Genomic DNA, 17,711 nt, shown 5'->3' with positions numbered 1-17,711 from the left:
AGGTTTTTAAAGAATGTACATTCAGTACTTTGAATATTCAACGCGCTGTCCCAAAACGCTTAGTACATGGCTTCTCAGGGAGAATTTATAGCATAGATCGGGAATTCAACGATGATCATATCCTTTTAACGGGCCACAGCGCTGGATTTGGTAGTGCAATGGTTGTCACTGGCCAGCTGATTATTGGTTCATGGCAGGTGAAGGGATATCTTTTATGGACTAAATTCTGGTGGTGGGAGGTACAAGCCTTCAGACTACACAGAGCTCTTCTCTGAGTCTGGGGAAGGCACTGAAGAATTCCTTCTCTCCTTTTGTCCTCCTCCAAACCTGAAGGGTTTTTGGTGTCCCCCCCCCCCCCCGCCCCCCTCCCAGCACTGTACCTAATCATTATGCAAAGACACATGCACTAGGCATTTCTTAAAAATATGCTCATGGACACAAATTCTAAAGCCTCAAGATCCCACACCGCTGAAGCCAAAGGGATGATGTGTGCACTGCATATCTGTAAAAACAGGCCTTTAATTAAATACCTGGGGTAATGAAAACTTCAGATGGGGAAGGCAGGAACAAGGCAAACGGCATCAGTACTGCAGAGGATAAAGCCAAGCTTTGCACCTAAGCTGACAAGTAGACAGAATCCTCACCAACACATTTATTTTCTTCATTCGTTGTTTTATCCAGTGATTGCTTTTTGTTTGTTTTTTAGCGTTGTATTAAACTCGCAACAGGCTGCTCCTTAGAGGAGGATTCAGATTATTCACGCTGTCAGCAAAAGCAGCAGACAAACAAATAGGAGAGAGGTCTTTTGGTCTTCGGAAAGAAAGAACGAACTACGTCTGCGTTTACCATTCTCAGTGGCAAACAGCGGGGTTGACAGTGATGAATAGGAAGGTCAGGACACCAGCATCTGTCTCAATTTTCCTGACTGAGATGGCATCTTAGGCCTTGGTTGGGCGGAGCAGGTCACCTGCCCCTGCTGCTCAGGTTGGCGGCACCTGCTATTGAATGTCTGAGTGCCCCTGATTTTGTCTCGTAGAACAATTGCCTCCAGATCTCATGGAATTTAAGGAATCGCACTTTTAAAACCGATATTAAATGTCATCCATTTTCCTTAGTGTTTGGGGGCTTTAAGAGGATAAAAAGACGCCGCTTAGTGATCCATGTTAACGAATGGGAAGAAAACGTGACAGGGTTACGAAGCCCGTTTTCAGCCAAGCGAGAGAGAGCTAAGCTATTATTAATGACAGACACTTCCCATTATTTTCAGCAGCAGAGACTGGCCCTTCATGAAGCCAGACTGAACACAGATGTTGACCCTGCAGAGAATTTGGGATTGAAGGCAACTTTTTTAGGGCCATCACTCTGATTAGACTCTCACGTGTGGAACGATTGCAAAATTCAGATATAGTTCACATGACTTGGGCCCAGACTGATCTCCACGGAGGAATCCAATAGGAATATGGAGGATTTAGGAGAAGCTTATGGATCAGGTCCTCAGACAGAAGCAACCTAATTGGTTAACCTCCCAGGGAACTTGTTTAACTTTGGTAGGGACTAATAACAGCTGCTGCTGAATTGAAACCATCCTAGTAACATTTGTGCTCAACAAGGACATTTGGCCAGAATAAACTGGTACTTACCTGGTATTACATTTCAGTTTGCCTGGCTGATAACTAGGTCAACATTGCATTAGGCCCAAATTCTTATTCAAGTAACTCATTTAGTGGCTTATGTAGAGGTTAGTACAGGCAGTCCCCGGGTTACGTACAAGATAGGGACTGTAGGTTTGTTCTTAAGTTGAATTTGTATGTAAGTCGGAACTGGCGTCCAGATTCAGCCGCTGCTGAAACTGACCAGCGGCTGACTACAGGAAGCCCGAGGCAGAGTTGCTCTGCCCTGGGCTTCCTGGAATCAGCCGCTGATCAGTTTCAGCAGTGGCTGAATCTGGACGCCTGGGACAGAGCAGCTGGGGTGCTGCCGGGTAGGTCCCCGCAGCGCCGCACCTCAGCGCTGCGGGGACCAAGCCGGCAGCACCCCAGCTGCTCTACCCCAGGTGTCCCCAAGTCAGCCGCTACTGAAACTGATCAGCGGCTGATTCCAGGAAGCCCGGGGCAGAGCAACTCTGCCTCGGGTTTCCTGTAGTCAGCCGCTGGTCAGTTTCAGCAGCGGCTGACTTGGGGACGCCTGGGGCAGAGCAGCTGGGGTGCTGCCGGGTTGGTTCAGTAGCACCGAGGAGCGGCGCTGCGGGACCACCCGGCAGCGCCCCAGCTGCTCTACCCCAGGCGTTGACGAGAAAAGCCTGGTCTGTGGGGGGGGGGGGGGGGGGGGGGGCGCACTAGCTGCGTCCCCCCCCCCCCAGCAGACCAGGGAGACGCGGGCGGCAGGACCGCCGAGACGCGCCGCGGTCCCACCCGCATCCTCCGCGGCTTTGCTCCGCGGCTCCCTGGTCTGCTGGGGGGGGGGCCCACTGCCCGCATCCTCTGAGGCTTTGCTCCGCGTCTCCCTGGTCTGCTTGGGGGGCAAAGCTGCGGAGGACACGGGCGAGAAAAGCCCCGTTCGTAACTACGGATCCGACATAACTCGGGGACTGCCTGTAAAATGCAGTGCAGAAGCAATGTTTCCTTTATTGCAGAGTTCGAATACCGTGCATATGCTCAGTAGACACTTTTTCCAAGTTAAATGAGGATGTTTTCAAATCATTCACGAATATACATAGTACAAACTAATTTTTTGGTGAAATTTCATGATGATAAAAATCAAGCAATTCTTCAGTTATAGCATCCAAACACAAGACCTGAAACCCCATCCCAAATCTTCTGCAGCTGCAGCAGGAAGACATTTTAAAAGTCACTGGGGTGTTTTAGGAGAAAGTTACTGCCTCCGAGTTGAGCATTTCTATGCCAGCTTTCAACTCCATACCATGTCATGTCTGTCATTACAACCCCAGGGCATTTGTGAAAACATCAAGTGATCTACTTCTGCAGTCAATACAGTGCTTGATACAAATGTAAATTTCCTCTGCATTAGGGATGTAAGTGACTAGTCGACTATCTGATATGCATAAGCTTATTGGACAGTCGACTAGTGATGTGACTAGTCACTTCCCCTCTATCAGATGCAGCGGGGGGTGGGGGGCCAGGAGCTGGTGCTGGGGGGAGCTGGCTTATAAGCCGGTTCCCCTCAGTACCGTCTCCGTGAGCAGGAGGTAGAGGCACAGTGGAAACGGCGTGAGGAGGGACTGAATCCGTCTCCGCTGGCACTGGTTCTACTGTGATTCTGCTTTTGAAATATACAAGAGCCTTACTAGGCTCTTGTACGTTTCAAAAGCAGAAACCCCACAGGGAGTGCGGGGTCAGCGGGGGACACCCTGGTAGGGCTCTTGCTACAGTTCAAAGGCAGAGGTACCCATATCGACTAATCAAATAGTCCATAGAAAATCCATCAACTATTCGATTATTTAATTAATCTAAATTTAACATCCCTGCTCTGCATAGGCTAATAAACAGTTAAAACAACAACTTCAGAAACACCCTCCCCCCCCCCCATATTTCAGTGATTCAAATAGCCTAGAAATAAGAAAGACCTATCAGGTGATTAGCCTTTCTCCTTGCCAGTGCATATTTTCTAGAGCTTTGCCTAGTCTTGTCCTAAACACTCCAAGAAATTGGGTTTCCACAGCTTGTCTTTCAGAGAAATTCTTGTCTTGCCAGGTGAATGACATTAAAGAATAGTGAGATAGCTGTCCTTTAAATAACAGTATTAAATGCAAATTGGTAGGCAAATATATACATACTAGCCAATTAACCCATCAGAAGATGGGATTTTCAGGTTTCTCCTCCATGTCCGTCTTCTCTCCTAAGCCTCCGGTCTCTCTCTCTCTCTCCTCTTCCTACTGCCCCCCCCCCCCGCCCCTCTCTCTCTGTCTCTCTTTCTCTTCTCCTCCCCCTCCTGCCTCTCACTCAGGGGACCACGGAGCTGAAACGGCCATTTGGGCTCCGCACTCCCCGTGCTGCATGGGGGGCGCGGAGCCCAAATGGTCGCTTGCGCCACTTGCTCCCATGCGCAGCCTGGCTGAGCAGCACAGAAGTCAGCCGAGCGCCACAGCAGGAGGTGAAGAGGGGTGGGGCGGTGACGTTCATGGTCAGGGGGCGGGGCCTGGATCCACTGTCACGCCGCTCATCACCGCACCACCCCCCTTCGCCTCCCGCCGTGGCCCTCGGCTGTCTTCTGCGCCGCTCAGCTGGGCTGCTGCGAGAGGAGCAGGCAGCCGTTTGGGCCCCGCACTCCCCATGCAGCACGGGCCGCCCAGAGGGAACAGCCAGCATTTCAGCGTTACAGACTCTCAGACATTGGGCATTGCACATACCACATTGTTACTGTGACACACGCAGCAGCTGGGAAGTTATGTTCACAACTTCCCCCCTTAGTAATACCCACTGCACAGCTAAGTCAGCAGTGGCACTGGCAAATACAAAACACTGTAAGAAGCGAGATTACTAAATAGCGTGTCCTAGGGTAGGTTGGGATGTACCTCAATAGTCCAACTGGTACAGGTTGGACCTCCTGGATCTGGCACCCTCAGGACCCGAATGGTCCCAGATGAGGGATTTTGCCAGAAGTCATTTCTGGTCCCCCTGCTTCCAGTCCCACCCCCTTTCCTGCCCCCCCGCCCTCACTGGGCTTCCTGGCTCCTCCCACATCCGAGCTGAGTAGCACATTGGCTCCCTACCCCCGCAGCCCAGCTAAACCGTACACCGGTTCTGCTCTCCCCCCTGCTGAGCTCCATGCTGGACTTGCTGGACTTCCTGGGTCTTTCCCCCCGCCAACCCAGCCCAGCCTAGCTGCACCCTCCCCCCTTCACTGCATGATCCCATGCTCCCAGCCTCTTACCCTCTGCAGCATGCCTGGACTCTCTGATTCCAGGATATCCACGGTCCTTCCGGACCATGGAGGTTGCCAGACCAGAGAGTTGCGGTTTACAGAGGGGCAGCCTATACATGAAATGCAGAATTTAAAGGAGCTCTAAGGAAGAAGCAAAGGGTATACAAGAAAACCAAATAAAAAACTGATTGGTGGGTTCAGTTGTGTGTGACATACACAGTGCGCTCTTCACACAGTGCATCACAGTGCTATGGGTGCAAGCAACTACACTATAAACACAGCAGCTGCATCTAGACTGGCCGCTTGAATTTCCGCAAAAGCCCTCTCGCGCAAATGCTTGTTTTGCGCAAAAAAGCCACGATTGCAAAAATGGCGATTGGGGCGTTCTTGCGCAAAACCGTGGCTAGACTGGCACGGACGCTTTTCCGCAAAAAGTACTTTTACGGAAAAGTGTCCATGCCAATCTAAATGCTCTTTTCCGCAAATGCTTTTAACGGAAAAACTTTTCCGTTAAAAGCACTTGCGGAAAATCATGCCAGTCTAGACGTAGCCAGCAAGTTTAACAGGCATATTTTGGTTTCAGGCAAACTGAACACTGGGAAGAGCTTCCTAGAAGGAATGGTAAAGTATGAACTCTCTCCTTCCTCTGCCGCTTTGTCTCGGAAAACAGCATCTGACATTTTGGTGTATTTGTTCTCTTACACATTCCTAAAGACAAGCCTCAAGTGTAGTCAAGCAAGTGGCTGTACTTTAGACAATCAAATAGAAAGTGAGACTGTGAAAAACAAAGACTGTAAAGGTCAGGCCAAGAAGCGTGTTTATAACGTGGGACACTCCAGGACGGAAGTTGCCTCAATAGCATATTTTCAATCAATACCTCTCATAGCCTGATCCCTTCGTACGGCCTTTCTCCATTCCAGCCACCCATCTTTTTTAAATGTGTGCTCCAGAGAGGCTGGGACTGTCTCTCTGGTCTGGAAAATGCGACTGCAAAACAGACTAAAACTGGGAGCTAGGATTAGCTGTCGCCCCTTTTAGGAGAGCTTCGAGAGCAACCCACACACCACCACGGTCCTAGCGGGAACGCCAGGGCCCCACGACTACACAGAGAACAGCAGGATAAAGGGAAGGATTTTGTGCCTTACGTTCACACTCCTCTACATCCAGGTTGAACTGCTTTAAGGCCCCCAGTGTAAGCTGCCTCACTTCAGCCTCCAGCAGCAGCTGCATCAGTGAGGTGGATAAGTGTTTGCATGCAGACATACATGCAGTCTGAGCCACCTTTCCCTGGAAAATAAAAGGGAAATCGTTAAGGAAATGATGCAAAATATCCCCGTGGGACCAGCCTATTCCCCTGTTAAAACAATAAGCCTTGTACATTCCACCCACACTGACGAGTCCCCGCTGGCAGAAGGAATCTGTATGGTTCCCAGACATAGGAAGCCTTATTGGAATGATCCTCGTTAAAAAGATTCCTTTGAAATAATTTTGAAGACTTTCGAGCCGGGCTAGATCCTGCATGGCCGAAAAGCCCCCAAGTGCAGCTCAGAGCCCTCAACGTTTAAGACCATCACATTTCGTGTGTTCAGCGCCTCTCTGTATCAAGCATGGATCACATTGACCTCCTGCCTGTACCCAGCCTGGGCCCAGGTGGCTGATGACCCAACCAGCGGGACAAATTCAATCAACCCACATGACCATGAATGCTGGTCATGTGTCATCAGAGTCACTCTCGCATAAGCTAAGAAGAATACCAAAGCAATGCCCAACAGGTAATGGGTACAAGTTGCAATATACATTTATGTTGCACATCCTCTTGCATTCAAACCACACGCTTCACAGAATTTACTTAGTTCCTAGGCCAAACACAACAGCATTAATGGTATTCAAGAGTACTGCAGACTCAAGTCAACAAATGAACCACTTTCAGAAGATATGCACAGTGGGATCTTCAAAAATATTTAGCAATGGCTAATGTTCCCTCTCGTTTTTTCCATCCAAATGCAGAATTTTTCCATCCATGTGCAGAATAAATAATATTATATGCACCAAGGCCAGCATGGGTCTCTGGCTCCAGTTTGGATGAGTGGAGATAAGCTACCCAGTCGCACTCTATATAGTAGTATCCAGGCCACTAAATTAGCTTCATTAACACGGCTCCCACAATTGTCAGGTTCTTTTCTGCTGGTATACTGATTTAGATTCTGTGATTTTTCATTCCAACTCATCTGATGAAGTGGGTCTTATCCACAAAAGCTCACGATACTATATATTTTTGTTAGTCTCTAAGGTGCCACTGGACTACTCACTGTTCTTAAAGTTACTAACACGGCGACCCTCTGAGAGTCTATATAGCTGTGATTGTAAAAGCAATATGAAAGCCTGTCTCTAGCAAGCTTAGAGCTCTTCAACCTTCTTCTGATGCTATCTAGGTTCCTTGCAGACACAAACAAGGCGTGAGCTGAAGAAAATGTCGCTGAAGGAACAAAGTAATTGAAATAGCTGTGGTTATACTGATAGAATCACTCCCCGGGGGGAATGTGAGGCAGTCGGCTGCACCTCCTGTCTTGTTGCATCCTAGGGAATGTGATTATCAACATTCTGCTCCCCTTAAACCCTACCCAATTCACCAGTGATTAATTAAGTGGTGATGCCTACAGGGAGGAAAAGCATCTCAGCCATTATGATGTGAGGCCAGCTGCTGTGCAATAAAGCGAAGCCAAGTGCTCTGTGGAGACATTTGAAAACCTGCGCCGATAACTTCTTGAACGCCAGCATAAAACCCACAAAGGATGGCAAATACAAGTAGCCAAGCTCACTCCGATAAAGGTGATGTCCTGCTTGGAAGCCCGGCATCGGTATTTTCCTCACATTACTTTGGAATTATTCCTCTGGGTCACATACACAATTTCAACGCAAACCATAAAACGTGGCCCATTTCCTGGGCTTTCAGGTCAGCCACAACTCTTGCCCAGTTTGCGGTAATAACATAAGAACATAAGAACGGCCGTACTGGGTCAGACCAAAGGTCCATCTAGCCCAGTAGCCTGTCTACCGACAGTGGCCAGCACCAGGTGCCCCAGAGAGGGTGGACCGAAGACAATGATCAAGCGATTTGTCTCCTGCCATCCCTCTCCAGCCTCTGACAAACAGAGGCCAAGGACACCATTTTATCCCCTGGCTAATAGCCTTTTATGGACCTAACCTCCATGAATTTATCCAGCTTCTCTTTAAACTCTATTATAGTCCTAGCCTTCACAGCCTCCTCTGGCAAGGAGTTCCACAGGTTGACTACATGCTGTGTGAAGAAGAACTTTCTTTTATTAGTTTTAAACCTGCTACCCATTAATTTCATTTGGTGTCCTCTAGTTCTTCTATTATGGGAACTAATAAATAACTTTTCTTTATCAGCCCTCTCCACACCACTCATGATTTTATAGACCTCTATCATATCCCCCCTCAGTCTCCTCTTTTCTAAACGGAAAAGTCCCAGTTGCTTTAACCTCTCCTTATATGGGACCCGTTCCAAACCCCTAATCATTTTAGTTGCCCTTTTCTGAACCCTTTCCAAGGCCAAAATATCTTTTTTGAGGTGAGGAGACCACATCTGTACACAGTATTCAAGATGTGGGCGTACCATAGTTTTATACAGGGGCAGTTAGATATTCTGGGTCTTATTTTCTATCCCTTTCCTATTTGCCTTTTTGACCGCCGCTGCACTCTGTGTGGAAGTTTTCAGAGAACTGTCCACGATAACTCCAAGATCTCTTTCCTGATTTGTCTTAGCCAAATTAGCTCCCATCATACTGTATGTATAGTTGGGGTTATTTTTCCCGATGTGCATTACTTTACAGTTATCCACATTAAATTTCATTTGCCATTTTGTTGCCCAATCACTCAGTTCGGTGAGATCTTCTTGGAGTCCCTCACAGTCTGCTTCTGTCTTGACTATCCTAAACAGTTTGGTATCATCTGCAAACTTTACCACCTCACTGCTTACCCTTTTCTCCAAATCATTTATGAATAAGTTGAAAAGGATTGGTCCCAGGACTGACCCTTGGGGGACACCACTAGTTACCCCTCTCCAATCTGAAAATTTACCATTTATTCCTACCCTTTGTTTCCTTTCTTTTAACCAGTTCTCAATCCAAGAAAGGACCTTCCCTCTTATCCCATGGCCATGTAATTTACACAAGAGCCTTTGATGAGGGACCTTGTCAAAAGCTTTCTGAAAATCCAAGTATAGTATATCTACTGGATCCCCCTTGTCCGCATGTTTGTTAACCCCTTCAAAGAACTCTAACAGATTAGTAAAACAGATGAATGTGCCTGGAGACATTTACTTGCATAATTATACCAGCAGAGCGGTACCAGTGTATACCCCCACACAGGCGCCCTCCTTCAGGATTCAGGGTGGGGTTTTTGGTTCTGCTTAAGCCATTTCCAAAGAGACGAACTAAACAGAAAAGGGCTCTTTGGATCCCAAGGGAGATGCTCCCCTGGGGAGATATGCTACCATCAGTGGGGCTGAAAGCCGTTGCAGGCCCTGGGGCAAGGTGGAGAGGGAGGGCAGCTCCATGTCTCTGGAAGGGGCGGGGCTGTGGGCAGAAGGGGGTGGGGCCATGGGCAGCCAGCACCTCAGCATTGCCCAGGTCATGGCACTGGGACCCCCACCAGCTTGCAGCACCTCAGGGAGTGGCGCTCCGGCAGCAATTAAAGGGGCCCAGGGCCTTAGAATTGCTGGGCCCAGGGCCAACTGCCCCTTTTGCCCCGTCGGCAGGCCTGACTGCCAGAGCTTTACTGGAGTTATTGCTTATTGCACAGTGCGATCACACTGGCAGAGAGATACCAGTGTACTTCCTTGCGTAGAGCAGCCCTACGTCTCTTGCCCTGTTTCTTGGTGGAACGAAGGAGGATTCAATAAGAAACAGGGCGAGAGGTTTAGAGCTTTTTTTAATGCATGGCAATTTATCAGGCTAATTGCTTATAGCTTAGTATAAATATACTGGTACAGTGATGCATACAACCTTCTGTGTGTAGAAAAACCCTAAGGATAAGCCTACACACAATTTTTTGGGAGGAGAAAGATGCAAATAGTGCTGCACATTTGCATACTTTCTCCGAGTGTTGTTTTTTTTTTTGGAAGACGCTCTTCCGGTGCGTTACCCGAGTGTACACGAGGCCGAATTTCGACATAAACCGCTATTTCAGAAGACCCCTGTAAACCTCATTGTAGGAGAAATAAGGGGGCTTTCGAAATAGGGGTTTATTTCGAAATTCGGCTGCGTGCAGACATGGGTAACTACTGGAAGAGCATCTTCCCAAAAAAACCCCGGCGGTAGTATGCAAATGAGCTGCGCTATTTGCATCCTTCTTCAGAAATAAAAATGGTGTGTAGACATACCCTAAGATGCTACACGCGGCTGAATTTCGAAATAAATCCCTATTTTGAAAGACCCCTGTAAACCTCATCGTAGGAGGAATAAGGAGGCTTTCGAAATAGGGGTTTATTTTGAAATTCGACAAAGTGTAGACGTGGGTAAATACCGGAAGAGCGACGTAAAATCCTGTTTAATTGATTAACCAATTAAGGGGGAAGGGAGTGCTGAAGCCCAGCTGGAGCACACACTCCCCACTACAGGCAGGGCCTGTTCCAGCCCGACCAGAGAAGCCTTTGTCTACGGCTCCCACCCTGGGCCAATCGTGGACGTGGGCAGCTCTAGATGCCCAGAAGAGACTCTGTCCACGGCAGATCTTTGGGACTGTGGAGTATCCCCCAGCCCATAGTGGGCAGAGAGCTGCGCTAGCCCCCTCTGGGTAACTGGAACCAGTAAGCATCACCTTTACCGGGTGTTTCTTACTGGTTAACTAGTTAACCTGCACGTCTCTACCCTGATCTTGTTTCTTACTGAATTGTCTTTCATGGCACCCTCTGGACCACACATACTGTCCCCGACGTTCATTTCACCTCCTTGCGCCTGTTCCAACATTGGCAAAACAGGAGTGATGCTTTTCTCTTTTGTAGTAAGGCGATTTGAAAATTACAGATGAAGAGCCCCCGAACAAAAGCAAAGTATGGTTATTTGTGCAACAGGAGTGCTTTGGGGCACTTTTACAAACTATTAAATGGATGGTAAAGCTGTAAGGTAATTTTTACCAACTACTAAAACCTCTTGAGATTTTTTTTAGTCTATTATTAACACCGAAATAGCTATTAGCTTTAGCTGCTGTCGGAAATCAAGAGAAAATTCTTCTTAAATCTTACAGTATTATTTCTAACACTTACTTTATTTAGGCCTTGCCAGTTAAATTTCATTCGCAAAGAATAGTTGCAATCTCCACATAGGAAAGACCGTACCAATACCTTTGACAGGAAAGATCAGCTAGGTGATACTAGCAGTACATTTATTGTATTTAATGGTCTTGCCGAGAAATTCTTGCCCTACCAGGCAAATGACATGAATTTTTTAATAATCTGACAAACTAAATAAACCATATTGTTCAGAGACTGCCATCATTTTCAACTGATTTCAATGTTAATAATCTGAGCTAAAACATCAAAATATTGAACTCTATCATTTAAAATGCTGTTCTCTTGAAAAAGGGCTATTGCATATGTAAAACGGGTAATTCCTTTAATTAACAGATATGCTCTTCACGTGTATTTTCACACACAGCTACTCATTTTCCTCAACCAAAACAAAAAGTCTACAAAATTCTGCTAGTTAACAGCTATGAGAGTTAGCTAGATTCTTCTCTGTCTAATGAATGAGCCAAATCATGACGAGGGGTACACCTCTACAACCCGATTGATGTTAGTGGAGCTGCAGTGGAGTAACTGACAATATAATTTGTACTAACAAGAGTTTATAAGCTTGCACAAGAATTGTTTTTTATTCCAAAAGAGGAATAAAACCAGAACCACTGGCCATCTCTGAAAAGTCGAGGCGATCGTGAGATATCCCAGATGACCAGAAAAATGCAAATATAGTGCCCCCGTTTTTTCAAAAGCTAAGAACAATCCAAGGAAGACCACTCAGCCTCATGTCAGTCCCAGGAAAAACCATGCAGCAGGTCCCTCAAGGAATTCATTTTGAAGTACTTGTAGGAGAGGAAGGTGATCAGAAATGGTCAACACAAATTTACCAAGAGCAAGTCATGCCTGACCAACCTGGTTGCCTTCTATGATGAAATAACTGCTTCTGTGGATATGGAGAAAATGGTGCATGTGATATAGCAAAGCTATTGATATGTTCTCCCAGAATATTCTTGCTAACAAGTTAAAGAAATATGGATTGGGTGAATGGACAATAAGGAGGATAGAAAGCTGGCTAGATGGTTCGTCAATGGTCCAATGTCTAGTTGGCAGCTGGTATCAAGTGTAGTGCTCCAGGGGTTACTCCTGGGGCCAGTTTTGTTCAGTAGCATCATTAATGATCTGGATGATAGGATGGGTTGCACCCTCAGCAAGTTCATGGATGACACTAAGCTGTGGGAAGAGGTAAATACACTGGAAGGTAGGGATAGGGTATAAATCAACCTAGATACATTGGAGAATTGGGCCAAAAGAAACAAGGATAAGTACAGAGTCCTGCATTCAGAAGAATCCCAAGCTCTGCTATAGGCTAGGGACTGACTGGCTAAGTGGCAGTCCTTCAGAAAAGGACCTGGGGATAGCTGTAGACAAGAAGCCGGATATGAGCCAACAGTGCGCCCTTGTTGCTGAGAAGGCTAACGGCAGACTGGGCTGTGTTAGTAGGAGCAGTGCTAGCAGACTGAGGGAAATGATTATTCCCCTCTATTTGGCACTGGTGAGGCCACATCTGGAATGTTGCATCCATTTTTGGGCCCCTCAGTACAGAAAGGATGTGGACAAGTTGGTGAGAGTCCAGAGGAGTGCATCAAAAATGATTAGGGATCAGAGGTGCATAGAAACTGGGCTTTAGTCTGGAAAAGAGTGGGGTGGGGAGAATTTCACAGCAGCCTTCAACTCCCTGAAGGGGGGTTCCAAAGAGGATGGAGAGAGCCTGTTCTCAGTGGTGGCAGATGGCAGAACGAGGAGCAACGGTATCAAGCTGTATGTGGGGGGGGGGGGGGTTTCTAGGTTGGATATTAGGAAAAATATTTCATTACAGGATGGGGAAGCACTGGGCTGGGTTCCCTAGAGAGGGGTGGAATCTCCATCCCTAGATGTCTTGGCTTGACAAAGCCCAGGCTGGGATGATTTAGTTGGGGTTGGTCCTGCTTGGGGCAGAGCTCTCTTGTGGTCTCTTCCAACACTAGGATTCTCTCATTATATATAAACATCCATGAGGTGGCAACAAAAAAGAATCATAGATTCATAGGGTTAGAAGAGACCACAAGAGTCATCTAGTCTAACCCCAGGCAAGATGGAGGATCTGCCGTGTGTGAGCCATCCCGAGACAGATGGTGCCAGCCTCCTTTTGAAAACCTTCAGCGAAGAAACTTCCATGACCTACCTAGACATCTGTTCCACTGTCTTCTTCCTCTTACAGTTAAGGAAGTTTTTTCCTGAAATTTAAGCTAAATCTTCTATGCAGTTGTTTTAACCGAATGCCTCTTGCCCGATCCTCTGTGGCATGAAAGAACAATGTTTCTCCATCTTTTTATGGCAGCCTTTCAAGTATTTAAAGATTGCTATCACGCCCCTCCTTCATCTCCTCATTCCCAAACTAAACATGCCCAGTTCCTTCCGCCTTTGTTCATAGGTTCTCCAGCTCCCAAGATATGAAAAGGTTTTGTGCTTTCAACAGGAAAACCAGGGATCTGTTTGTCAGTTTGAATACCAGCTGCCTCTGATGAATTATGTCTAAAGGAAAATAATCACAAGGAAATGGACTGATAGAGGCTGAAGAAAAAGTAAACTTTGATAGAAATTTAGAGCGGGTTAGAAACCAAGTTTTCCTTACAGGCGATTGCCAGGGCCAGGGAGGTCATCTGGCCGAAATACCAGGTAACAGGAAATATTGGAAGCAATCCACCCAGTGCTTTTAAAAAAGGGCGCGTGGAATGCCTCCCCTAGAGGGTTCACTAAGAGTCTACGGCTGAAAGGCCATTTCGCCAGAAGATAGACCTGGGTGTGGTGTTTTGATGGGAGGATTTCACCGCTCAGTACACTATGGTCAATGCTAATGGCTACGCAAACTTCCGAGACCAAAGCAACGAGGTAGGGCAATAAGTTCCGTTTCCCGTACACATTTATCACATCCCATCGTCTCAATCTAATGCATTTTCCTTTCTTCTTCTCAGAGGAAACCGGGTGGATAGTTTTTAAAAATTAAGATATATAATATTTCCTGTGCTATTAACAAAGAGATCAAAAAATGCACCTTGCACTTGGGGTAACTAACGATGAGGTTGGTGGTAGCTGTTAGATGCAGCGGTCCTTCATTCCAGAGAGCTGGACCAACACCTAAGAGAGCTGGCAACTGCAGAGACAAATTTGACCTCTGCGGTAATCAGTTCCGCTGTGGTGCTGACTACTGTCCTCACTCTGGAGTGTCAGGTGACTTTTAAAGATGCCCTGCATGCCTGAAGATAAGACCTAAGGCCTGCAAACTGACACTATATTCTCTGAGAAGCTAGCATGGAGTGGAAGGTAGCTCCAATATACTTGCACGGGCCTGTGCTGCCTTGAAATGATGCTGCTATTTTTTGTAGTAGCTGGAATTCCCCAAATGCTTAGGGTTTCATGCCCAGGCAGATAACATTGCTGTAGTATAGCTGAGAAATAACAAAGGATGTATTACTGTAGATGACTAAGTATTTCCGTAAATCTCAGTATGATTGAGAAGAAGCCAGAGAAACATAATATGATCTTGTGAGGTCAATGGGAAGGCCAAATTCATTTTTGAAATAGTGGTATCTATGGATATGAACTGTTTTACAATGATGCTGTTTTCTTTAACCCACACAAACTAATACCTTCCTCTCATGCTCACTTGTGCTTAAACTGCAGAACTCACAAACTAAGCAGGTTCAAGATGGTAAAGGAAACGGTATAGGCAATAATCCACCTTGGGATTCAGAATTGAACCAAAGCCCTGGAATAACATTAAGGAGTTCTGTGTTGCTGGAGATGCACATTTTCACCTCCAGCGCACGAGAAGTCATTCTTTCTCTCTAGTCCGCGCTGATTAGGCCTCAGTTGGAGTATTGTGTCCAGTTCTTGGCACCACATTTCAAGAAAGATTTGGAGAAGGTCCAGAGAAGAGCAACAAAAATGATTGAGTCTAGAAAACATGACCTATGAGGGAAATCTGAAAGAATTGGGCTTGTTTATTTTGAAGAGAAAAGACAGAGGGGACATAATAGCAGTGTTCAAATACCTAAAAGGGTGTTGTTAGGAGGAGAGAGAAACACTGTTCTCCTTGGCATCTGAGGACAGGACAAGAAGCAATGGGCTTAAATTGCAGCAAGGGAGGTTTAGGTTGGACATTAGGAAAAACTTCCTAACTGTCAGGGTGGTTAAACACTGGAATAAATTGCCTAGGGAGGCTATGGAAATTCCATCACTGGAGATATTTAAGAGCAGATTAGATAGATACCTACCAAAGATGATCTAGCTCAGTGTTCCTCAGCCTTTTTTTTTTTTTAAACAAAGGACCCCTTGAAAAAAAATTAAGTACCTCCAGTTTTCAGACACACACAATTGTTTTCTATCATTGCAACATATTTGTTTGAACAACTTAATCTTAGCCGGGTGGGCGATGAAATTTGAGTGTAAAAAGTACAAAAATAAGAAAGCGCTGTAAAACTTAAAACAAAAATTCAGTTCTCTCCAAATTTCAGTTGTGTTGACATACCTCCTTCCCCCCGACTTCTCTCGAGTACCCCTAAGGATACTTGTACCACTGGTTGAGAAACACTGGTCTAGCTGGTGGCTGGTCCTGCAGTGAGGGGAGGCGACTGGACTAGATCTCTCAAGGGGCCTTCCAGCTCTATGATTCTAAGATTTCAAAGACGACAAATGGATGACCTGACCACTTATGGTCATTAAACACTTTGTGGCACTTATCTTCTTACTAGGATACCACCATCATTTTCAGTTGTATGCAATATCTTACTTTATTTCCAGCCTTAAACTGGTTTGCAGCACTGCTGGATATTGTGCAAAAACTGTTGTGCTTTGCTCAAAGGACAGCCAAAGTTCTTGTAGAGGAAAGTTTTCGAAATTTGTGTGTAATTTTTAGGTACAGTTTTTAGATGATTGGACAATGAACTCATCTAAGCATTATCATCAGTCCACATTTAACATATGAAGAAGCAAGAATATTAAATATATACTTTAATAAAAAACTGTAGCTAAAAATTGAACACAAATTTAATGAACTACTTACAGAACAGCTACAGATTTATGGCAGCTTTCTAAAATTCTACTCACCTTTCCAAATGGGGACAGAATTTGTTTTTTTTCTGATGACGGAGTAAAAGATTGAGCGTTATATTCATCACAGAGTAGTAAGGACAGGCCGGTAGATTTTAATGCCTGCTTTCGTGGTAGTTTCAGAAGAATCTATTTTAAAAATTATTCAGTGTTGTCTTAATAGATCTTGCAAGCGATAACCAGTTAGGGTTCGTTCATTTTCTGCGGTGGAGATGTTCCTTCTTGTAAGATGGAGAAAACACTCTACATCTTCTACTGTTTATTGCCGTTCCCAATGCCTTACCTCAAAACAAACAACTTTATTAAAATTAACATGAAGCATGGGAACTGTGATGTCAGGTAAAGCCAAAGGCTTTTACATTTTATTGTGTACTTGCACCATTTTGACACAGTGATTTAAACATCGATTTCTCATTGCCAAACATTGTGGTAATCACACAACTATTTCATTGCTCTTTTTCTTCATTTTTGAGAACAGTCACTTGGGTTTTATTACGCACTGGCAACTCAACTGTATTTGCTAGCAATTTCATTCTAGCTTTAAATGACAGATCTAAATAAAGCTGTCAGAAAGGACAGACAGAAGGAAGCTGGACAGTGTTCACTCAGTCTGCTTTATAAGGAAATCAGGTGTTACGAGCATTATTCTTAAATGAGAAACACAAATGCTAATACTTTGTACCCGCCAGGCCAGAACCAACTGCCACTGAAGTCAGTAGTATAAGACTCAGCTCTTGCGGTAAGGCTCAAAGTTCTATATGGAGAAGAGCTGCCATCTCCATATTATAGATGGGGTAACCAATGCACAGAGAAGAGCCCAAAGCTATGTATTAAAAGTCACAGGGAGAGCTGGGAATGGCACCTAAGTGTCTTGAATTCGAGAAACATTTAAAGTCCATGAGATGGTATTCTGTTCTGAATGCAATGAAAGATCATCTTCCAATGTTTGAAAGCTAGTTTGAAGACCGAAGGTGGTGACATGAACTACCCTGGGACATTCATCAAGAATTTCATCATGAAGCTCATCTTGTCAGCAATATCATGGCCATGCCACCTTCTACGGCTAGCCTATCACCTAGGGTTATTTAGGAAGCATCTTTGGTGGTAGTTCTGTATATGGATGGTTCTTTTCTTTGTGAATCAGCACTGAATCCATTCTCCAAGTGTTAAGAGGCCTGGACAGGACATGACTCGCAACCACTTTGTGTACAGATTTTGCATAACCCACAGCCATCTTGTATGTTCAGCTACCATGAGTTGGAAACAAAAACTAGAGCGCCAGAATAATTTGGCCTTGGCTGAGGTAAACAGACAACACCAGTAGCAGCATTACTAACAGACAAATACAGTAAAATCACAGTCATGACAGGCTAACCTTGAGTTTCTGCAAGTTTCTTACTGTCTGTGGATGTCAGAGTTTCTT

At 45.6% G+C, this 17,711-nt stretch overlaps 1 protein-coding gene across 5 annotated transcripts in view; it reads right to left on the bottom strand.

The window, feature by feature from the left end:
• EXOC6B (exocyst complex component 6B) overlaps positions 1-17,711 on the bottom strand; it is a 468,167-nt gene that overhangs the window by 125,210 nt on the left and 325,246 nt on the right. For all 5 annotated transcript variants that reach the window (XR_012904467.1, XM_075931045.1, XM_075931047.1 and 2 more), the window contains one exon: positions 6,027-6,168. Coding sequence is in view for 4 of the 5 variants with exons in the window: in XM_075931045.1 (XP_075787160.1) it covers positions 6,027-6,168 (142 nt within the window). In the remaining variant the exon portion in view is untranslated. The remainder of the gene's footprint in view (positions 1-6,026; positions 6,169-17,711) is intronic.

Source organism: Pelodiscus sinensis, chromosome 5 (assembly GCF_049634645.1).
Source record: "Pelodiscus sinensis isolate JC-2024 chromosome 5, ASM4963464v1, whole genome shotgun sequence".
NCBI lineage: Eukaryota > Metazoa > Chordata > Testudines > Trionychidae > Pelodiscus > Pelodiscus sinensis.
The sequence above is the reverse complement of the archived record's forward strand: the minus strand, read 5'-3'. Positions and strand labels throughout refer to the sequence as shown.